The sequence below is a fragment of the Hippocampus comes genome, unplaced genomic scaffold (assembly GCF_001891065.2).
Source record: "Hippocampus comes isolate QL1 unplaced genomic scaffold, H_comes_QL1_v1.1 scaffold377, whole genome shotgun sequence".
In the NCBI taxonomy this organism is placed as follows: domain Eukaryota; kingdom Metazoa; phylum Chordata; class Actinopteri; order Syngnathiformes; family Syngnathidae; genus Hippocampus; species Hippocampus comes.
In genome coordinates, this window is record NW_017805832.1 from 175959 (window position 1) to 200711 (window position 24753).

General features: G+C 42.4%; 1 protein-coding gene across 3 annotated transcripts in view; it reads right to left on the reverse strand.

Annotated features, from left to right (window-relative positions):
- Positions 1–24753, reverse strand: part of ccser1 (coiled-coil serine-rich protein 1) — a 108774-nt gene that overhangs the window by 29709 nt on the left and 54312 nt on the right. The window contains exon 11 of one of the 3 annotated variants that reach the window (XM_019887550.1): positions 13069–13117. The exons of the other annotated variants lie outside the window; for them this stretch is intronic. Within the exon in view, the coding sequence (XP_019743109.1) occupies positions 13069–13117 (49 nt within the window). The remainder of the gene's footprint in view (positions 1–13068; positions 13118–24753) is intronic. 3 annotated transcript variants of the gene reach the window in all.

The window sequence follows — 24753 nt, forward strand, 5'->3', positions numbered from 1 at the left end:
TGTTTCCTGCCTTCCAATCAAATCCGCAATGGCCCAATTATCGGATGTCAAAAACATTGTTCTCCTGAGGAACAATCCCGTAGAGTGGGGTATTGTTAATACATGATTTGTTTTCCCCTCCCTCGGAAAATGACAGAGCTGGACAGAAAGAGACTCGCAATTGTCATTAGAGATATCCGAATGTGTGGAGTGTGCTATGATGGCCGTTTTTGAGGAAAAAAACATTCAGAAATTGTCTCCCAAATTGGTTATGACGTTGAAAATGTTTTTACACAAAATCGACGTCTGAACGATAGGATGAGGAATGAGAATATGTTTGACACGTGGGAGATGAACTCAGTGCGAGTTGAACGTTTTAAAGTCCAATCGTACTTGTTTTGTGCGCGACAAAATGATTTATCAGCTGATTATGATTCCAGCGCACAGACGGACGATCCATAAAGGCGCAAAACAAACAAGCAATATTCATCAAGAACACGCTGCTAATGATCGGTGTGAGATTAAGAGCCAATGGCAGTTCAAACGCGTTCGTGCACAAACACAATTTTGTCAATTGACAGGAAAAACTTTTGGGGCAAGACAGTAGAGGTACACGTAATGAGAGCAGATATGAGAGCTGCTGCAACAATTCTACCATTTTGTTTCGTATCGTGTAGTGGTTGCGGTGTTCCTGTTTACTCAATTACAGAAGTAATTGGCTTTTTTTAGGGGTTTATTGGGGCTGAGTACGCTGTTTGTACAAATGCACTTTCACAAGCCATCCATTTTCTCGAGCTCTTGTCCTCGTGAGGGTCATGGGTGAACTGGAGCCTCAGCCCATCCCAGCTGACTCGGGCAAACCAATAGCCATTCATGCTCACATTTACACCTATGGGCACTTTAGTCTTCAATAAATCTAACACGCATGAATTGGGGATGTGGGAGAAAGCGAGAACGTCACAATAATATGTAATATTTTGTTTCACTTATTTCAATATTTTATTCCACAAATGTATTTGGAGATGTTGTGGTTGACAAGAGTTGAATGGAAGACGTGCTGAGTTAATAGTTTATTTTCCAGCCATCCATCCATTAGCCCTGCACTTCACAAAAATAGCAACAGTGGATAATGGCTCAATGGGTGTAATACAGGATGTTTTCACCATCTAGTCCGCAACCAAAGTTATATTTCAGCGGGGGACAGTAACTAATTGGATTAAATGTACATTATAAATGTATTACAATCATATTTTGACTCAAGCGGACAGGGCAGAGTACAGTTCACAGATTAATTGAGGTGCTACAAGAACTAGTATTGAAGGAAAAACAGTAATCGTGCTCCGTTTTGACTGACAGGTTCAACAATTTAATTCCGGTTTGCAGTGGTATAAAATGTATTCCTTTATTGCTTGCTTCATTTCTTTTTATAGATGTCAGTGTGGGCAGAACTAATGATTACAATGTGACAGTCAGTGGTTCAAATTTCAAATGACGGCTCAGGCCCGACTGTGCCACATTCCAAAAATATGCAAATTAGGTTCTTTGTGGACTCTTAATTGTGAATGTAAGTGTGAATGTTTTTTTATTTTTAAACTATAGGTGCTGTGTAATTGTCTGGCGACCAGCCATGAGTGTAGCCAGGCTCTCGCTCAAAATCAGCTTGGATAGACCCCGCCCCCCACCTCAACCCTCCCAACCTACGGGGAAAACGAGCTTTAGAAAACGGATGGACCTCGCAGCGTTCCAAGTGAAGTACTTTATACTGTGTGCATAGACAACATAAGCACAATTCTAAGTGCTGCGCAGTAGCACTGGAGATCAGTAGCATTTTGGAGTGCTATGAGTGAGTAAAGTAAAAGGGGAAAACTACATAAAAAAAAACAACAACAACAACAACAACAAAAGTGCCGTCCTATAAAAGGCAGCGAGCAGCTCTCTGTGGAAGCTGCCAAGAGCGGAACACAACGGTGGGAATTCTGGAAAAGCGAAGCATGTGAGCGGTAGATCAAAGCCTGCAATGACCAGATGAAGAGAGGGGGCACGTCGGTTCAAATGAGGACTTTCCGCAAATGCTCATGTCCTGAGTTATCATATTCAGTGTTGTTCGTATGAAAGGAAAAATGATACGCACATGTGCTCGCGAGGTGAACACGGGCTAAACTGACAATCTGAATTTGAGAACATTTTGCAAACCATAATATCACGACACATTAGCTAGGATATTTCAATCAAAAACACATCAACACATAAGACGCCTTGTCATTGGTTGTCTAGATTTGTTGACAGTACATGGAGAAATTCCACCGCGTAAACTGTGACGGTACAGACACCCTTCGCCTAGTTGTGATTCACTATTAACATTTTTTTTACCCCTCTGATGGAACCTATCTCCAGGTATTTACTGAAAAACTCACCTATTTGCTTTTTTTTTCTTTTTGCTCTTTCTTAAAAGCCAAGATGTTGCCAAAGCCCTGTCGAAAGAGGAAAGTAGTATAGTTCTAAAGGAAGTATACTGATGATAACCGTCGGGACTATGAAACCTTACGTTGTCGCTTTGATGCTATGCGAACAGTCCAGTCTTCCTGCAATTGGCCGATCCGATGTGTACTGCAGCAACTCAGGCATAAATCCTCTCATCAAATCTAGTGCCACTAAATTACCATCACAGTTTTTGCAGTCATGGCATAAACTCATAGGAGTCACATCCGTAGTCAATCCCGAAAATTGACAGGATGGAACTTCCGCACAAACACGCTGGGCGCATCGCAATCTTCAGCACACTTAATATTATTCTGATGGCTATTTCCATTCAGACAATTCCATTACCGGTACCACGGAAGAGCATGAACACATTTCATTTGAAGAAGATTACAGTCGGGTACAATAATGCTCCAGTTGCAGACTTCTTCTTAAAAATAAAAATAAAAATAAATAAATAAATATCAAGCGATACAACAAGAGGGGGCGTCAATTTCCAGTAATGTGACATCACTACATTGGCTCCCAATTCAGCCAAATTTGCACATTCCAAAACTCCTACAAGGGGGATTTTCAACCGTTTTTGTCCCGGACACTGATTAATTCCAGCAATTCCAATAAATTTGGACCAAGCCCTTCCACAAATACTTAAAAACTGCATGATATGGGCAATTGCCATCCCTCCTGTGTATAACTGTTTCTATTAATAGTTTAAACCCTAAATACGCCCCACACTACAATGCCCTGCAGATGCTTTGATTTAGTACATGCACAGGTGGCAACGACTCTCCTTTAACTTCCTCTAACAAAAAAGGCTAAATGAATGGCGAACAGCGATTATGCGGGCATTACAGTACCTATAAAACGCCGCAATGTGACAGTACCACTCTGCAAACAACCGCCGTGTGTGTCGTGTCTTCAAAGGCTGATTAATTTTACTTTCTTTCAGATTAATCTAGACATTATTAAACGGTGTTTCATTTCATTTTTATGCTTTTATGCCAGTTAAAAATGTTAACTATAGCATGGCCTGTAGAGTTTTATCATTCCAACATTTTCTTCTGGAAGGTTTCCACTGTAGTACACCCTTCAGGAAAAAAAAAAAAAAAAAAAATCTGAGAGTGTGAGGAGCCAGCAGGCCGAGGAAAACATTCAGGTGCAAGATCGATGTGCCACCCGAGTTATGTTAACCCGTAACTCAAATAAATTAGGATGTGGCTGCAGATACAGCATTTTGTTCCAGAAGGCTGGGGAGTGTATTAATAAAAAAAAAGGGAGTGGGGAAGTCAACGAGGATATGTGAAGGTACAAAAGAACAGTTGTGCTGCAGATCTTGTGGTTTTTTTTCTTTACATCTGCTCTGAAAAAACACTATTGTGTCCATTTATTGTTCTTGTTTGTGTCTGAACTTTGGCTCGTGGTCTGAAAGAAATGACATGTTTCTCACGATCGAGTGTTTTTGAAGTCAGACTGCACTATAACTGATTGTTAGCCAATCAGAAGCTAATGTTAGCTTCTGATTGATAGGAAAAATTATTCTATTTAGCGCAGCTCGCAAAAAGGTAACTTGACATTTAAAATACGGCCAGAATTTGTTACGCAGTCACGCTAAACGTTTTTTTTAGACTGGAAGTCCCTCCAAAGAGGCAAAGCGATTTCTAGAAAAGGCACACAAAAGTGAATCCAGAAAAATTATAATACCAGCATGGATGAACTAAACGTCATATGCCGGGTAGTTTCACCCCAGCCCTGTAGATGGCAATAATGTGCATTTCAAAATGGACGCCACAGCTGTCAGAATGTTAAAGTCGACAAGTGCAACCCTTTGTAGTATTATCAGATCTGAAACAAAAGAGGGAGTGGCACTCACTAGGGATTACACTGCCACTTTTCCTGATAGCTCAATTTGTTGGATCTGGTCGCTGCCCAACTCGACCCCTAATGCAAGTGGACTGCAACAAAAAATCCTTGACCTGTACTTTTAGGTGGCTCTTTTGTGCTTAACCCTTAACAAGGATTGAAGTCTACGTGACAAATTTGTGCCTTTGAAAGGAAGTATCACAAGCTCCTTTTACACTGCCTGTAAATGTGTACACACTATCATTTATTGGCTCATTCATAGATCAAGCACCGATTGTTCATATTGCCATTGAGCAAGTTTTGCAAAAAGTACCGAAATACTTAACAGTTGGTCATGCGCATTCAAGTTTTGAAAAGGTCAATTTAAGTTCACGTGTAAATGTTATCGTGCATTTTCGGCTCATCCAGTAATTTCGCCAGAAAGCTCATTACCCTTAACTCTTTGTGAGTAGCGTATGGAGCGATTGGTCAGGCAAAATGCATAACAGGATACAATTTTGTCTTTGTGAAAACCTAAAACAGTTTGCGTGTTGACAGGAGGCCAAAACATGCGCACGCACACAAAAATCCTTCAAAAATAGCCGTGTGCGTGTGGCCACAGTCCTCGGCTTACTTCTTCTCACCCTTCTGTCTTCTCACATCCTGTCCTTGTACCCGCGCTTCCCGAGAGTCCCCACCGCCCCGCCCCCTCCTTATTCGACTCCAGTGTACCCTGTGTCATTGTAAAGATAATTATGTTCTTGTCGCCGTCGTCACTGTCTGTTTTTGGGTGCCATCTGTGCCCAGTCAGGTGCCCCCCCCCTCCATCCCTCCCCCCATCCTTTGCCACTCTGGCCCAGCCCGCCGGCGGATGGGGGCACAGATCACAGGCTCCCACACAAGTGCAGACTTTCTCTCTGATTTGCGCGAGCACACACACACACACACACACACACACGCACACACACACACACACACACACACACACACACACCTTCTGCTGACAGCCTCAGTGCTGCTCTGCTCTGCGCTGCCCCTGGGGCTAGGTAGGGTTAGTCGGCAAAATGAGGCACGCAGCAGTAGTCACCACAGTCCCTTCTGCCCTGTTCTGTCCCATCCTGTTCTCTTTGTTCTAAAGATGACACCTTGATAAAGTTACTTAGAGGATGGCTGACGACACAAGTCTGTAAAAAGAACAGCTTTTTGTTGCTCTTATCTATAAATGGCATTGACACATAATTAAGTGTGGGGGTGGGGGGATCTTGTCAATTGGCAACTCTCCATCTTCAGGGGTAGGATGAGAACTTTTTTTTTTTCTGTTTTGTATACATTGCACCAATGTAGAATCAGGACAGGGGTGTTTGACCCAGAAATTGTTTGCCTTTGGAGGTCGTATCATAAGGCGTCTTAAAGGTTAACTGTCATCTGTCTTTTTCATGTGTCTGTATAAAAGCCACCAACACAAAGCTGGAGGAATGAGGTCTGTCAATTTTACACCTTTAGAAGTAGTATTGGAAGCTTCTTGTGGATTGCCTGTAAAAGAAGCCATTTTCTCAGCTTCGTCCTGTGTCACTGTTCAGTATGAATTGCATGATGAGTTGGTTGGGACAAAGTCAACCAAGCAAGGTAGTATGGGAGGCATTTTTTAAACTGCCTGTAAAAGACATCTTTCTGCTGTCACTTTTGACTGTTAGAGGCACAGACATGGAATGGGGGAGAAAGTCATCCTTTCCCACCTTTGGAGGTATTAATCAGAAGCTCCATGATGTGGAAATTTTCCACTTTGGGATGTAGTATCAGACGCTCCCTTGACACTGCCTGGAAGAGCGAGCATTTTCCATCTTCTTTCATGTATAACTGTGCTATATAAATCTACTCAACTCGGAGAAGACAAGAAATGTATGGTGGAGTATTCAACTCAAACTCAATTTTTTCCCTCCCTGTTGGGCGGCCATTTTGCCTTGTCCAGGCTAAAAATGACATCACAGTGCCGAGGGCTCAGTTTGCCAACGCGACATGACCAAACAAGACACGGCAAATATGACGGGCACTGTGATGTCATTTTCAGTCGACAGCAAATGGCTGTACAAGGCAAAATGGCTGCCCCCTGAAATGTAGAAAATCAACAGGGGATTTTTTTTTTTCATATCCCACAAATGCAATATGAATCAGGGTACCGTGTTTAGCCTAGTGGGGGCACATAGAACACATAATTGTCAGGTTAAATTTTGACTTGGTTTCTCCTTGAAGGAAGATCCATCACCCGCTACGAAACAAGTTTAAACAATGTTTCCACCGTAAGCGTTTGATCTCTGCTCTGTCAAACTGATAACCAAACTGCTTGCATCAACATCGGGTCTTTCAACATTGCGCAAAGATGCCATTTTTAATGTGGACATCTTAAGAGTTTCACTGAGTGCCATTTTGCTGTGATAGTGCAGATGGAGGGGGCGGGAAGAGGACAAAGATGGATGAAAAAAGAAGCGCCACAGACAAAGAATGAAACAGGAGGAGGGAAAGAAAAAAAAACAACCAAAAAGCCAGTAGGACTGTGGGAGGATTGTACTCGTCAATGCTGAATCTCAATAAGTAAACAAATGTTCTCCATTTTTTTCTCGTTTGCTCTTCCCAGTGCCATGCGTTACGTCGCCCCGATTGCTATCTTTTGGCTTCTTCACTTTTTTTGACAGCTCATCTCTCTCATCTCATTCCACTTCCCTACAGCAGCTTTCTTTCATCCCCTCTTTTTTTTTTCTTGCCCCATGTGTCACCACCGTTCCTCAACTCTCAGCATGTGTTCTCTTTTTAAACCCATGGTTCTTTCGAAAGCCCTGTTTACACTCAATCCAGGCGCGCACGCGCGCGCACACACACACGCACGCATGCACGCACGCACGCACACACGCACGCACACACACACACAGACACACACACACACACACACACACACACACGCAGATTTTTACAATCTAAAAGAAATAGATGGTCTGAACCAATTTCCAAATTTTGACAGACAAAACAATCTGTGATCTGTTTTAACTAGATTGCAGTTGCACACTCTTCCCCTTTTTTTTGGGTCTTTTTTTTTTTTGTGTTGTATATGACCTGTGAGACAAATCTGACAGAATCCCACCACAAGGAGTGTGAGCCTCAAATTGCTTCCTCACTGGCTATTGTTGTTTCGCATCTCAATCTCGAAATCTGCCCGTGTCTGGGCACAACTCAGCCTTTTTTTTTTTACAGCCAGATTTGTAAAGAAAATATTCATTTCAAAATCTGTTTTATACATTATGAATTATGTGTATCCAAAACACTGTTCTCATGTAATCAAAGGGTCTCAACGACTGTAAATAACCATAATGTTTTTTGGGTCACAGAAGTGGAGATACGATTTTATTTTGAAATTCACATTTGAATTGTCATATCCTATTTAGCGCAGCTTGCAAAAAGGTAACTTGACATTTAAAATACGGCCAGAATTTGTTACGCAGTCACGCTAAAAGTTTTTTTTAGACTGGAAGTCCCTCCGAAGAGGCAAAAGGTGTGTTCTCCGTAATATTTGTATGTCTATGAATATTTGTGTTTGTAAATATTTACGGTAGAACGTGAACTGTATTTGCTAATTATCTGTGTGTGTTGTGAAATGTGTTTCAGCTCTTACGGCGAATAGGCCACGGTTACAGATATAGGTGGGTCACAAATAAACGGCAAAATCATCAGAGAATTTCATCCTGGTTCGGGAGGGCATGCTACAACATTATTTTTATCTTTTTTGGGGGGGGTGGGGCGGGGGTAGTCTCACTACAGTCGGTTCATTGGTCCAAATGGAATCGTCGCATTCAGTCCCTTCTTCTGGTTCAGCCAACACACCCGGCGATGGAAAGGCAAACCAGAGATGGTGGCTTAAAAAAAAATACAAAATCTTACTTCTTGACTGCAACATTGCACGATCGGAGGAGCAGATAGGCAGTGCGCAAGAGGTAGGTAGTCCTGGTGGCCTCTGTCAAGGAGGCGTGAGGGTAGAGGAGTGTGGCTTATCCGCTTGGGGTTTTGGGGTGGGCCAAGTGGCTCATTACTGTGAATAGTGCACAGGCGAACATGGAAACGCTGTGTGTAGGCTTGTCTGTTTGAGTGCCTGCGTCTATAATTGGGAGTCGCAGCGAGTAGTGCTGTGGATCAGTCAGATAAGTTGCCTGGCGGTGAGCCAGGATGGAGATAACCTCACATCAACACACACATACAGTGAGGAGCGTGTGTGTGTGTGTGTGTGTGTGTGTGTGTGTGTGTGTGTGTGTGTGTGTGTGTGTGTGTGTGTGTGTGTGTGTGTGTGTGTGTGTGAGACACTGCTGTGCATTGTTGTTTGGCGATGGCTTGCTTTCCCGTGATAAGAACCACCTGTAGATGTCAGGGCCGGCAAGTCTCCAGTTTCGTACTCCGTAAGTGGTCTCTGTAACATGTGCGCACTCATGACTGACAGACAACGAGGCACGTTTTAAAACAGACATACCTGTGCACTATCCGAAAGGCAGGGCATTTTTGGGTGTGGGGCATAGCTAGCTAGCTAAATGTTAGCCAATTAATTTGGTCAAAAAGCCATTGATGCGAAAGAGTTCTTGTACAGTGGAGATGTGACTTAATGCTGGACATTGAGTCCATGAAAATTAGACAGCTCATTTCTTATATTCGGCAGCTCTGTATTTACTCGACATTTTAAGTTATAGTGATTAAGGGTAACAAGTGTTTGGAAGGGTGAGAACCGTCTGTTCCCCGTAATGGCTTAATAGAATTAATAAATAGGGTTAATAAAAATGATCTCTGAATTCACTTTACAGCGTCTTTCACCAAGCTGGTTGTTGTTTAAGTCTGTCCCTGGTTTTAATTTGGCAGCTTTCTGCTTTGTATTTTGTTTCCATTCTTGTTGGCTTGTGGGGACTCTCGGTGGCTTATCAACATTTGAGTTCATTTGCCTTTGCTGCTTGGCAAGAAGGCGCATCGAGTGAAGACGTAGATTGCTACCGTACATGAGCTGCCATATGCTTGTCACTTTTGAACAGGGTAGAGTGTTGTATATACACTGTATGTATACAACTGTTTTAGTTATGTTTAAACAATTTGATTTCATCAGTGACCCAGTTCATTTCATAAATGAGTTCTGCTCAACCATAAGCCCTTTTCATTTTATGAATATTTAGTTGTCTATCAGCACCCTGCAATTGGCTGGCGGCTAGTCAGGTGTATACTCCGCCTTCCACCCAAAGTCAGCTGGGATAAGCTCAAGCTCAACTGTCATGCTAACAAAGAGAAGTTGTTGAGAAAATGGATGGATGAAAAGCCAACAGGCACCACAGAACGGATTGCGGTCGACCTTGGACCGCAGCCACGGAAACAACTGTACCTCATAATCTGGGATGCCTGGCACTCACAACAAGGCAACACTGCGATCTCCCCAAAGTGGCGCACCAACGACACGAGGCAGCGACACACACATGCACAAAGTGAAAATAGCCAATGGTTCTTGCCCTCATTCAACCCCTACAAGGCACATGTGACATTATGCAAAACACACATGCGCACTTCGTCTGGCAGACGACCTCCACCTGGGTATAAAAATCTTTCATCTCTGCAACGGACGCCACTGGGCATACTTCATTGTTAAAGCCTTGCTCTTTCTTCTCCACCTGCTACCCATCCCAATACACACTCAGATTAAGTCAATATAAATGCACCACACGCCGACTAACTACTAAGTGCGGCGCTTGGCAAATGGAGTTGTAATATTTACAAAATGCGTAAAGAGCAAAGGCATTTACGACATTCAAATTCAAAAATAGCGTGGCAACCGCTGGCTGCAGCTGGCAGGCCATTACGGGGCCTTACAAAAGCAGGATGTACTAATGCACCCGTTAATGACGCTGATCAAGAGTTTTTACGACTGCCGAGTAACGCGGATAAAACATCCATGTTGTTTGGAGCACGAGGGAGAGACTCTTCTCAGAAAGTTTCGGTTTGAATTCCAATTTCCTTCACTTCTGGAGCATTCCACTGTATTACAAGTTTAGAAAGCCCATACAAAGTAAAATAAGCAGTTAAGCGAGTCACCTATGACAAAACGCTTTTCAACTATCATTTCCTTGTATGTGGCCCGTTTGAGCAAACGGTGAGAATTGTGTGGCATTGGTCTTGTCCAAAGCAGTTTTCCACATCTGCAGACTAATTTTTTTAAATGCAATGTTCTGCAGGATGAGCACTTGGTTAGATCATGAAATATGTCTCTTGTGTGGCTGCTGACTTATTAGATTTCGTTTCTGTAACTCAGTAATATGTTTCTTTGCCTCTCCCACGAACACTTCTACTTCCATCACTTGCGGCGCTCTCCCAAATGCTCCAAGGTGAAAATCAACACTGTGACAGAAAGCGCAAAACTCTCATTTAAATATGGCGGCCTCCATCCGTTTTAGACCTAAGTGAATGAAAGCGCAATATTGCACCAGTTAAGATGTCAAAAAGCGTAAAAATAACACACAGTTAGACATACACGTATAAACAAAGTGCTAAGGTGCCCTTGCTACAGAGAAAACTAATGACACTAACAGCACTCATTGTCTCTTCAGGCTTTAACCTCCACACACGCTGACCCACACATACACAGACGCAATCCAGCACACACACATGCACACGAAAGCAGGCAATCAGAAACAGATTGATTGGACTTTACGGTCAACATTTGATGTGCCCTTGTGACGTGTGAGTGTGTGTGCCTGTGTTTGCACGTGGGTGCTTCTGTGTACTGGAATCAAAATGAAGGGGTGTGTGGGTGGGAATTTGTTACTCAGAAATTGACGGGTCACAGCGGTCAAGCAACGGTTCTGTGCGAGGCAACCGTTCAGAAGGGGATGACAGGTGGGGTTAAAGGTTATACAAAAACAGAAATGCATGCTTGACTCAAGCAACACACAGAGAAAGCATTCCCGTTCTACAGGCTTCCACTCCGGTCAACTTTGTAACCCTGGCAGGTCATCATTAGCATATTTTTCTCATCCAGTGGCTTGATTTGGTTATTTACTTAACTGCAGAGAGAAGTGGGTGTCTATCTTTTTTTTTCTTTTATTTCTATGAATGCATTCTGTAGTGATGATGAATAATATTACCGTATTACCGCATATGGCCTGGGGGAATTGATTAAGTCTGTGTGCGTAGCGCTACGTGGCCGTGTAGGGGCGAATATCAAGCGTATATTGTATATACTGGAGCGATAAAATATATTAAATTGAGTTTAATGAGCATAGGGAACAAGTGCCATAAATGCAGCCATCTCTGCAGTGCCTGTGTGTGTGTGTGTGTGTGTGTGTAGCTTTAGCTTTAACAGTAAGTTTCAGATTTAAGTAAAATTTTGTAGTGATTTGCATTCAGAAAATTATATTCTTGTGTTGAATGAATCTGTGTAATATATGAACTTTTGAAATTGAAATTAAGGAACTTTTCCATTACACTATTCTAATTTATTGGGACACACCTGAGTTGTTGATACTAAGTTTGTAAATTGTATGTACAGTAGGTAGTACATCCTACTTTAACAGCATGTCACTTGCTATTCCCAAAATCTACCGCGGATTATTAAATATATATTCTGGTGGTTTAAAAGAAGAGAGGGGAAAAAAGTATGTTTGATTGATCAGGCACGTTGAGCACTTGAAAAACCTTTTCCGCTGCAGAAGTGTACTTTCCATTGTTCAATTCCTGCCACCATTAGGTTTCGTCAAAATCCACTGGCTCATACCAAATGGAGAGAAATGGTCAGTCTCTTGAGCAAAAGTCTTTCTTCCCCTAACTTTCTTTAAGAATGGCTATCACGTCGACTTCCAGGCTCTACAACCAAAAGGGAGAACATCACTTCACAGGTTACTATCTCAGAGGTTTAGGGTACTGTAAAAACAGCGGGCACTGGGCAGCATTCCCATCAACGTAACAAGACAGGTAGCATTCCTCACTTAAAGGGTCTCCATACCGGGTCCTCATTCATACATGGAAATATCCAAACATGTTTGCTGGTTGCTTTAAGCAGACAAGACAAAGCCTTCCTATAGAGTTTAGTTTTTAGAAACGTTTTTTGTTTTTTTTCCTGATATTACGTTGAAATTAGCTGACTAAGAATGGTTTTTGCCACAAAATTAATCCAGATCAGTGATTACCAACAACTGCTCAACGGTACAATAATACGCCATGAGAGATCACGAGGTGTGCTGCAGGAAAATATCCAAATTCACTTAACAAGTCTAAAATGTATGATTTATTTACTACAGTGTATCTTTGCTCATTTTTCTATGTCATCAATGAATAGTGACAGACTGAACAGTTAAAATGTTCTTCCGCAAGCAGAAGCTTCAATTAACCAGCTTTGTGTTCAATAAAGTGAAAGAGACTTCACACAGGCTATGTAATTTTGTGAGTAAACTAAGACGAGTTCGTCATTATTGCAGGATACCTTATTTACTTTTTGTGGCACTTTTTTTTTCTGGTCATGTGTCGTGGCAATATGCGCCCTGGCTCAAAAAAGGTCAGAAAACTCTCCTCTTGGTCTCGAAAATTGAGGAAGGCAAAATAACTGGTAAATAGGCATATTTGTGATGTAAAAAAAACAAGCAGAGTGTACTCTGCAAGACCCAGTGCAAAGACCCCTCGGGGATTGGTTTTGTTTTGGTACATCTAGTTGAGTACACGGGGCCACTACAAGACAGTCACGTCCAATCGGGTGATATCAGAATAGACACTCACTCAGTTGTCTCCTTGAGGACAACGTGGCGCTCCCATGCGCCTTGATGCCCTAGAAACAGAAGACATGTTGACACAAAAAGCAACCAATGTGGTAAAGAAAGAACGAAAAAAATCAAATAAGAAAAAAGAAGGAGGTGGACACAGAGACAAAGAAGGATTGTTGTTAGTAGGCAACACTTAAGAATATTACACAGCAAGCACAAATCAACCTCGATGTACATTCATCAGTGGGGGACTGATTAAGGCCTTTACTCATTTCGTGAACCACTAAAGCGTCTTTTCGATTTAACCGAACATACGGCCACTGATGCATAGTCATATACAGCCACCAAAGTACCAAATCGTCGACAGCGGTTGCTCCAAGACAATAAAATAGCTGAATTACAGGACAAAAATTCTGCAGGTAATGTTTTTTTTTTTTTTTTTTTGGAGAGTTGAGTTAGAGCCTTGGAAAACACATACGGTTTATGGATACAAAATGTAGTCTACTGGAATTCTAAGCTACATAACATAAGAGCATGTACTGCACGGGAAAGTCTCCGTACATAACTGATCTGAGACTGTTTACATGCCCCACTTGGGGCTGCTGTTTTGGTTAACAACGGAGTTCTTCAAAGTAGTCGTGCGGGAAACTACAAACACCACAGAGCACATCGGTCAGAGCCAAACATGCATTGGTCTTCTTCATTTACTTCTCTCTTATTCTTTTACCCAAGAGGAAAGTACAGGCCGTTGTATTAAAGAGGAGATTGGACTATTATACTGCAGGAAAAGATGGAATTAACATCTTGTTATTTCTAGCCAATGACAGTTGGTCCAGTTGGTCTCTTAGGAAGTCAGGAACGTGGTTCTATAACGACTCTATGTGTAAAGTGCCCAAAGACAACTTTTGTCGCGATTTGATGCTCAATAATTCATGTGGTATCAACCTATTGCATTTTGAACCTTTCCTTTTCAGGTAACTGGTTAGTCAATATCATGCATATCTAATTAGATACTGGAAAGGTGGAAGATTTGACCCAACCCCAGAGCATTTTTTATACCCACAGTTTAGAGCACCAACTGCAGCGACGTGGTACGATAAGTTGCAAAGTCAATGCAAATAACTAAAAAAATATTTTCGATTGCCTACATTAGAAGTTTCGATCATAAATATACCGCAAAAGATGTCCCAAAACAGTTTAATGTCATTGAAAATCCATCTTGCATGACCCTTGAAACCAAATGTCTCATGCAGCGAAGACGCCAAAACCTTCACTAACAACCCAAGCTTAACTTGAATCCTCCTCAACATAAAAAGCTTGTTTCAGTCAAGATTGATCACTTCAGCATATTTCCTTGTCATCAAATTCCTATTGATAAAGGGCTTTGGCGCCATCTTGGGCCATTTTAGAAAGAGCAAGTGAAAAGGTGAGTTTTTCACCAAAAATCTGGGTGCCACAGGGTTGAATAGGTGAATTCTTAAACAGTGAACCATAGGGGTGGGCGTTACAATAAAGACGTCGATGTCAATGGAAGAGCAACACACATTGAAAAGCACACAGTCAAAAGAAACTAAACTGAATCTCCATTTTTTTCACCCCCACTCGGCAGTAGTCAGTTTTAAACATCTCACCTCAAGTTGTCAACCTAGAAAACTAACTCAAGGAAATAAGAGACGTGAGGTGGAAGCTGAGGGCAGCATGACTCATCTTTGCGAGAGTTTTTTGCTGCCTCTGCCTCAAATCCAGCGTGACCGACGCTCGGCACCCGGGGAATTAATGAGGAGTATTGATGACATTCGATGGTGTCCTAAATGCCGGTAGCCATGCGAATTTAACAAGCTGACCAAAAATGGCACGTGGTGTTACGCAAGACAAGTCGAGGTGTAAAATCTGTTGGTAAGAAACAGGATTGGGGGGAAAATGGAGGCGTTATAAAGCCTCCCACCTGCACTCCTAGCTACGGCTCTCAAGTGCTCGCACACAGAGGGGTAATTCTACAGCGGGCAGATGGAAAGTGGCCTCCAACAGTAAAACTTGATGAAGGCATAAAAGCACAATTAAACACCCTACTCCCAAACATAAAGATATTACACGGGTCTGAGCGGAGGTCTCATTATCAAAGGACTTTCATGGGAAGATGTAACCAGATATGTTCTTTTTATGTCATCATATAAAAGCGATTTGCGGGATGGGGCATGTGTTCAATGTCAAAATGCCTCATTTGAAATTCTATGTTGTGGAATGTTGTTAGCGTCATTGAATAGAGTCCCTGCTATTTGCTTGCTGTTCATTATTAGGGAGAACTAGAGTAACTTCGATTTAACATGCGCGACTTTGGAGGGTTTACGGTAGCCTCATTTGAACGTGTGAGATCGAGAGTTATTTTGACCTACAAAATTTGCGGGGAGGGGCAAATAAGGCACAACCTGTCACGTTGCGTACTAGGCAGAAGGAGAGAGCTGCTTCGTACGCAACGGAGCGAACAAGAATAGGTGGATCCCCGAAATAGCAGGCACTGAACAAGGTCTTGTCTAACAAATAATATTTATTACAAACGAAAAAACACCGTCAAAGGAAAACAGAAAACGCTGGTCAAAACGAGAACCAGGAAATAATGTAACGAGAGGAAAAGAAAGCGCTTGCAAAAAAACGGCAAGGAAAAGATAAGACAATTTACTTCGAATAACTACGCGTTAAAGAGAATCCCACTGGGATGACGAAATAGTAGCGAATAGCAATAGAGTGCGAATACGAAATACGAGCATGGGCAATAGCAGTGGCACGGCAAGCAATACTCCGGCAATGAGTTGACAGCCGGAGCGCCTAGATATAGCAGGTGCAATCAAAAACAAATGCGCAACAGGTGTGCAGGTGGCAGAGTGAGTGCCTGCCACCTGCTGTCGAATACGGAACATGACAGTACCCCCCCCTCAACGGACGCCACCCGGCGGCCTACCCGGTTTGGACGGGTGAGAAGCGTGGAAGTCCTGCAGAAGGGACGGATCCAAGATCCAGGAGCGGGGGACCCATTGCCGCTCCTCCGGCCCGTAGCCCTCCCAGTCGACCAGATACTGGAACCCCTTACCCCTGCGCCGAGAAAGGCACAACCTTTTGAAGGGATACATGGTAATGTCATTTTAATCAATGCGATTTAGAGGGATTTATAATTGTTAATTTTTCATTTTATTTTAACCTGCACAACTTTAAGGTAGTCTCAAATTATCACATGCAACTGTTGGGGGATTTGCAGCAGTCTCAATTTAACATGCACAATTTTTGGGTGTTTTTCAGTCGAATGGGTTGTCAAGTGTTGTGGTGACTAAGGGAAGCAGATAACAATTTAAAAATATTATCTAGGTGCGGGCGGCCCGGTAGTCCAGTGGTTAGCACGTCGACTTCACAGTGCAGAGATGCCGGGTTCGAATCCAGCTCCGGCCTCCCTGTGTGGAGTTTGCATGTTCTCCCCGGGCCTGCGTGGGTTTTCTCCGGGTACTCCGGTTTCCTCCCACATTCCAAAAACATGCATGGTAGGCTGATTGAACACTCTAAATTGTCCCTAGGTGTGAATGTGAGCGTGGATGGTTGTTCGTCTCTGTGTGCCCTGCGATTGGCTGGCAACCAATTCAGGGTGTCCCCCGCCTACTGCCCGAAGACGGCTGGGATAGGCTCCAGCACCCCCCGCGACCCTAGTGAGGATCAAGCGGTTCGGAAAATGAATGAATGAATGAATGAATGAATGAATTATCTAGGTGCAAAAAGAAGGATCAGGTTTAGTTCTAGAGGTCAAATGTATTGATGACGCAGTCTCAGTCGTCTCACTTTAACCTGCAAAACTTTTGGTGGATTTATGGTTGTCGCATTTCGACACGTGCAGTTTGTGTGAAATTCGCATTACTCTTGTTTTAGCCTGCATAACTTTGAGGGGATTTAAGGTTGTCTAATTTTAACATGCACGACTTTGAGGTGATTTCAATGATCACTTTTTAGCGTGTGCTGTTTTGGGCAGATTTACAGCGCTCTCACTTTAACCTGCATAGTGTGAGGGTTTTTATGACCATTTAAATGTATAACCTTTGGCGGAACATTTATAGTCTTATACCTGTGCAACTATTTTGGATTTACGTCTATTTTGACTCTAAAACGCAAATTTGTGTTGAAATATGTCATGAATGAGATTTATAGCTGTGAAGGAGTTGACTCAATGTCACATGAGTATTTAAAGTGTAGATCAACAGTGATGCGCACAGAAAGTAGAACTTGTGAGAGGAAGTAATATGCAGTGACGCATGTGAAGAAAATGGAGAGGTATACAGGTGAAACAGCGGGCATAAAGACAGGGAAGCAGTCAGGCCGATGATGAAATGAGTTCAAGGAAGTGATGTGAAACATTCGGTGGAAGATGGAAAATCAAAAGCGGGAAGTAAGAAGGAGGGAAAAAAAGCTGCGGGAGAATGAGGCTTGAGAAAATTGATCAAAATGTGGAAGAGGCGACACATTAAAAGTGTGATATTAGCAAGATTATAAAACTTTGAGGTGGATGGAGGGACACGACTTAAAAAAAAGGGTGGGGAACGTAAAAAAAAAAAAATTCTAAATAGGGCACCGCACATTTCTGGGTCTGTCTTATTGCCACGCCATTACTCAGTGAGGACCGCGATTGTACAAAATGATCTAGTTTACAGGAATAGGAGACCTACATAGTTCCAATCAGAGTTTGGACCGGCCCTCCTTCTGCTGCTTCAAGTGGTAAGGAATGCTGTGGATGCACGTTGACATGATGTGTGTCATCATGCGTGTTCACGGAGGGTTCCGATTCCCGGGAAGAAGTATACATTTGAGAGTTACTGTGGCTGTAACACAAATTAGGGATGAACTGAAATCTTCTTTTCCCCCTGACTGCAGTGGCCAATAACGAAATGTGGGCAAAGGAAAGGAATCAATGCCTGTTCTGGCTTAGTCAGTAGAAATGTGCAGGTAATTTATTTCACGTGGCTGAATATTTAAAAAAAAAAAAGTCATTTCTTTCGAAGTTTGCAAGATAAATGATGATTACAGGTTGTAGGCGGTGTACAATGGGGAGACTCTAGCCATTGATTCACAAGTTAGAGAGCAGAGTTGAGGCTTAAAAGCAACACAGTAGAACTGGTATCTTTCTATCTGTGCCTTTTGTAGAAACACAAAAGTGCCCAAAGGTTGTCATTTGGCGCAACAGTGCGCTTTGAGAATCATATGGGCCTGCTTTTACAATCAGCGTAAGAGGAGCTACTGATACTATCACTAAAGGTAGAAAATTGCCGGGTCGAACTTGTCCGTCCATTCCATTTGTGGTTTTTAAATACCAGTAGGCAGTGTAAAAAGGGATTGGGACATGCACTGCCAATGCGCAGAGTTGACCCCAGATCCCCTTCCTCTATGTGTACATAGAATAAAGGCACAGAAAGAAAGTAAAAAGATGCCAGCTTTTACAGACCCCATTTCCAATGGAGTTGTTACTTTGTTTAAAAGGCAAATAAAAACAGAAGACAATGAGACATTATTCAATGAAATCCCCAACAAAGACAAGATATTTAGTGGTCAAATAAGCGAAGAGAACTGAAGACACGAATTGCTGAAGCTCTGTCGGTGGAATTCCTTCCCATTCTTGCTTAATGTGCAACTTCAGTTGCACAACAGTCCAGGGAATCCATTGTCATATTTTGCACTTGATAATGCGCCACACATTTTCAATGGGAGACAGGTCTGGACTGCTGGCGGGCCAGTCTGGTACTCAAATTAAATTCCCACGAGACCACGCTCTTACAACACATGCAGAATGTGGCTTGACGAGTACATAGGTCGTGCCACGATGCAACATATTCAGTTTTCATTCATTCATTCATTTTCCGATCCTCTTTATCCTCACAAGGGTCGCAGGGTGCTGGAGCCTATCCAAGCTGTCTTCGGGCAGTCGGCGGGGGACACCCTGAACCGGTTGCCAGCCAATCGCAGTTCGAGTTTTGACTACCGTAAAAATCCATTCCTTTTCAGCCTTAATAACCATACATAAATCAACAATGTCAGGTTTTGAGCAAAATATGTAAATAACCATGTTGAATAATGACAGGAAGTGTTTTGTCGGATATGAAACAAGCCGAGGTCGCAGAGTAAAGCTGCAGCCATTTAGAGAAAATAACACGAGGGAATGAGAAAGGCGACAAGAGAGAAGTAACCATCAAGAGCCTTTGATTCCCCCCATAAAAGCGTCCTGATAGGAATGCCCATGAAATTAGCTTGCTGAAATAAAGCAATTCCAATCTATTCAATCCCCTCTAAAAACTTTCAAACAGCTACCATACCTCCAAGCTCATAAGATTCTCTGCAGGGCGTAAAATAGCTTTTCTTCTTCTCAGGCCACACTTCCTCTCTCTCCATCTTACCCTTTTACACAGTGCTCAATTGAAAAATGAGAGGAGGCGGCGGTTACGCTTTATAATTTGTGTTTGCCTCTCTTGCAATATTAAAGCTTGTAAGCTTTGGGTGACTATGTGTCCCCCTTCTGAAGCAGCAGCATGATACCTTAAGTGGACAGTAGAGGTTGCACGACTTCAGATTTTATTTTTATTTTGTTAAGTTGACACTCGTGATGAGGGCGGCGCGGTGTTCCAGTGGTTAGTACGTCAACCTCACAGTGCAGAGGTACCAGGTTCAATTCCAGCTCGGGCCTTCCTGTGTGGAGTTTGCATGTTCTCCCCGGGCCTGCGTGGGTTTTCTCCGGGTACTCAGGTTTCCTCCCACATTCCAAAAACATGAATGGCAGGCTGGTTGAACACTCCAAATTGTCCCTAGGTGTGAGTGTGAGCGTGAATGGTTGTTCCTCTGTGTGTGCCCTGTGATTGGCTGGCAACCGGTTCAGGGTGTCCCCCACCTACTGCCCGTAGATGGCTGGGATAGCCTCCAGCACCCCCCGTGACCCTTGTGAGGATAAGCGGATCGGAAAATGGATGGATGGATGGACTATCATAGTTTTTGAGGATGTATTTTTTTTTAAACCCCAGAGAAGGGAATGCTTTAAAAATAATCGATATTAACAAATATTATAAAGCTTATACACAGTAAAACACAATAGCATCGACGTGGGCTGACGGTAGAGTTAGGGAAAAAAAAAGCTCTTGCTCCGTGTGCTTGCCACGGGCCAAATAACATTTGCACAACTTAGCCAAAAGAGATAACTTGCCCGCCGTTCTGGGCCCACTACAGCGGCAGTTTCTGCGTGGTGAGAATTTGCAAATAACACAGACTTCGATGTGTGCCACAGAGTCGTTTCCTGCCCTTCTTCACTTTTGATAATGTGGGCTTTAAAAAAAAAAGTGCTCAAAGTAATGTGTAAGTCTAACTTTCTTCCCCCTCACTCGTCCTTCACTGACAAAAGCTACAATAAAAAAATAATACAAGAAATTTTAAGGCAAGGCAACTTTACTTATATGGCACATTAAATACATAGGGCAACTCAATAGACAGAAGACGAGCTGCCAAAAGCTATGTCAGCAGATACTGTCCGGACTATGCATTCCTGGCTGATTCAATTCAGTGCAAGTCATCAAAGTAAACTCAGGTACCTCCAAAAAAATGTTAATAGTTAATTATGATGTATACATTGTACATTCAAAGAATCCTCAAAACATTTGAAAATTATATGTTTTGCATTTTTGTAGTGGGCAGATCAGTTTGACTTGGTCGTTTTATCAGTAGCTCGCATGTTGAAAAAGTGTGAGCACCCCAGGTTTATGTGGGCCATGCGATTAAGTGGCAACCAGAAGGTTGTACCCCAACTCTCACCCAGTTAGCTGAGACTGACTCCAGCTCCGGTTGATAGATAGAGCAAGTCATAGTGGGATGCTTGACCTCTGCATGAAGAAGCCCGAAGAAGTAGAAATAGCTGCCCCACTTGTGGACGCACTTGCTGTTGCTAGCCAACAGCGCACCGGGGTACCTAACCTACATAGCTGCATTATCTTCCTACACACTCGCGAGCATGGTCACAAGAACAAGTAGAGGGTGGCATTGAGGTGGGGGGGTGGGGAGTGGGGGTTCTCAAATCAGGCCGCACATGCTGCAAGCCACTGCTGAGTAGAGTCACCTGCGCTTACTAGCCTACCTTGCTAGCGGGCAGCCAGCTGCTCCTCTAATGAAGAGTCCATCCTCTCAAGGACGGGAGGGGCTGAGCATATGGAGACAATCAGGTGCTGGCCTTAGAATAAATCACAAAGATGTAGTGCCTCCACAGACAATCTAGGTGCTGGCCTTAGAATAAATCACAAAGATGTAGTGTACGCTTGAGCGCGGGACACACTTCCTCAATTTGGACACTGTGTTAAAGGAAACTAAGGTCACTGTGGACCTGGGCAGGTTTGGGAGGAGTGAATGCATGTTACTTAATGCAAATGGGCTTCACGACAGAGAATCGCATTGCTCAAATAGGTGGAAAAATCAACTCGACTATTTATTTAGGTCATAGTCGCAATGACCTTCAAATGGCCACTTCAAATTAAAATGGTAGACTTCCTGTGTAATTTTGGTCATGGCTTCTTGAAACTTTTTTTGGGAACTCATAAACACGCCTCACAAATTTCACTTTGCCAAGTGAAACTGACTTTGGGAGCATAATTAACATAATAATAATAATCATAATAATAATAATAAAACAGGTAGTAATAATTTTTAAAAGGAGAAGAAATTTTGGGGTGCAAAACATACATTTACTGGGAGTCACGCCTACCAGGTGGAAATTATTATGAGGGTGAAAATGACGTTTTTCTTTTTTTTCTGTCCTATTTTATTTCATAGTTTACTTATTTTAGAAATGGTGCAATTCCAGGAAAAAACTATCTGTTTGGTCTCAAATTGTGGCAGTGCTAATGATTATTCTATATTTGCTGAAAATATGTAATTGCCACTTATAAACGTCTATAAAAATCATTTCTGCTCTCACAGATGGAATCCAGCCAAGACGATGAATCGTTCTCAAAGCACTCTTGGCGTGCATTAAGATGTGAGCATTGATGAAATTAATTAAAAATTGATCAGAAGTGTCGCGAAACCCTCAAGGAACTCAATAATTCAAGATCTAGAAGAAGGTTTCATAAACTTTTTTAGCATCAGATCTGAGGACCCAATATGGGGAATTATTGTGCAATTCATATCATAATAATAATAATAATAATTAGTAGTAGTAAAAATAACAATAATAATAATACATATTGATATAAATATTTTTGCAAACAAATAGTTGCACCTCTGCAGTGTCTGCCCACCTATGAAGTGTGAATTTAAAGAACCAAATCTTTTGTTTGCTGCCTATTTTCGCAACTGTGTTCATCTGTGATCAAGCCACTGTGATGTCACAACTTGGATAGTTTACATAACCCCAACCCCACAAAGATTATCTCCGCCCATGACTTGATAGATGCATATGTACAGCCGCCATATTTCTGAGCGGTGGCCAGACGACAGTCTGCTTAAATCCTTGATGCTTCCCAACTATTGACTGAAGAATGTCCGAAGGTTTCTAATAAAGCACCACGCAACTATTTTAAACTGCCCCCAAAACACCATAATCCATTCATTTTCTGAATGTCACCTACAAATCATTATATGCCTTAACATCAATTTGCATACTCTACACAACAAAACCCCCTGATGATATCTCCTCAAAGTGAACAAAACATTAAGAAATGAAGCTTTAACAAACAAGTAGCTCCTGCTAAATGGATTTTGTGTTAATGGCATTGCCGTGCTGATAATTGAATTCCGCCATGAGGCATGACAACACACATAATACAATAATGAGTGAATGCTACTGTCTGTGGCATAAATGCAACTTTTCACTCAAGTTACTTTGACGTTTGTCAACACATTATTGACTTGGCCCTCCGCCCACTAATAACTGTGGCACAAAACACACACACACACACACACACACACACACACACTCAATCGAGGGGGAACACGCACACACACGCACGCACGCACGCACGCACGCACACACAAACCGTGACAAACAGACAACAAGGTACTCGCCATGTCACACAAAAAGCCTCTTTTTTTCTTTTTTTTTTTGCTCGCTGAAGCCGACAGAATCAACGAGCATTCAATAGGGTAAGGCCATCGCTGACTGTATTATTGGAAAAGCATTAGTGGGAGTAGGTGTGCGGTGCCAGAGGGATGTAATAAAAGCCTGAAGCGGGGAGAAAGAAAATAACTGATTAATATGTATAACTGACATGAGCCAAAAATGATGGAAAGTCAGTGCTGGAAATACATAAATACAAACAAGTGTGTGTGTGTGTGTGTGTGTGTGTGCGTGCGTGCGTGCGTGCGTGCGTGCGTGCGTGCGTGCGTGCGGGCGTCTGTGTTAAGACAGATTTTGTGCCATCTACAACCAACACTGACATCTCGAAATTATACAGTGGATGATATAATTATTTGATGCCCTGCTGAATTCTTTGGGTGGAAACTCAAACCTACAGCCCATTCGATGGGTTTTCTATTCGGTTGAAGTCTGGAGACAAACTTGGCCACTCCTTGAACTTAGTCTGCTCCTTCTTGAGCCAGTCCTTTGTTTACTTGACAATATTTAATTAGAAGAGCCATTCATGATCCATCTTGATCTTTTTTTTGTTTTTTTTTTTCGGCTGACATTTTACAGTACATGGCTCTGTTCAATGGACCAACATTTTGTGGTGAAATGCACTTTGTTTCCCACAGCAGATACACAGTTCCCAAAACACGATAGGTCTCATTCACTAAAAAAATTGTCGAAACTTTTACTCTGTGCACAAGTTGATACACAAAATCTGAGTCGGATTCACGACTCATGCATAGCAAACCATTTTCTTCACACCACTGCCTAAGTTCATGAATCAGAATTCATTCTAAATGACGGCTTGTGCCCGTGGAGCTCAAGTTAGCATAAATGACACCCCTATTTCCCTATAAAAGGAATCCGTTTTGGCGGACCTAAGTTTGTCATGTCGACTATGAGTATGAGAAACGCAAAAAAAATAAATAAATAAATAAATAAAAAATGGTCGGCAAACAAGTTGAGGCACCTCCTACTCGAACAGAATATAGACATGTGCGATATAACCAGAGTGTGCTGCGGCAGGTATTAGAATGTGTGTGTACCCATCGCGAGAAAATATACTGCAGTTCATGTCATGAATGATGAAACACCACTGGAAAAAAAGCCGCTGATGATCAACTCAAGTCGTGCGGTGAGTCAGCATTGCTTATGGCGCGTTTCTTCGTCACACATCTGTAACTAAATTATTTGCCCGTCAAAATCCCTTTCTTAGTCTTGTTGTTTTAGAGTTTGGGGGTGTCACAAAAGCAACAAATATTAGTTTCAAAGAAACCGTTCTCCGTTGACATGTTTCTTCTGACAAAAAGCTTGTTTTCTCTTTTTGTTCAAAAATCTGCATTTTGCTGAATACTAAGGAATGGAAAAGGCTAGAAACACTGGCTGCTTACACTCTCATAACATCATATTCTGTGCGTGCTGAAAGGTCAGGTGACCTGTATGAAATGGTTGTGAATATGGGGGAATCTCTGATTCGAAAGTTGCTGGCGGTTAATGACTGCAGAGTTATAAAGCCATCAGCCAATGAGCTACGGGCTAAGCACGCCGGCGGGTATGTGAACCATCTGTAATGTCTACATTGAG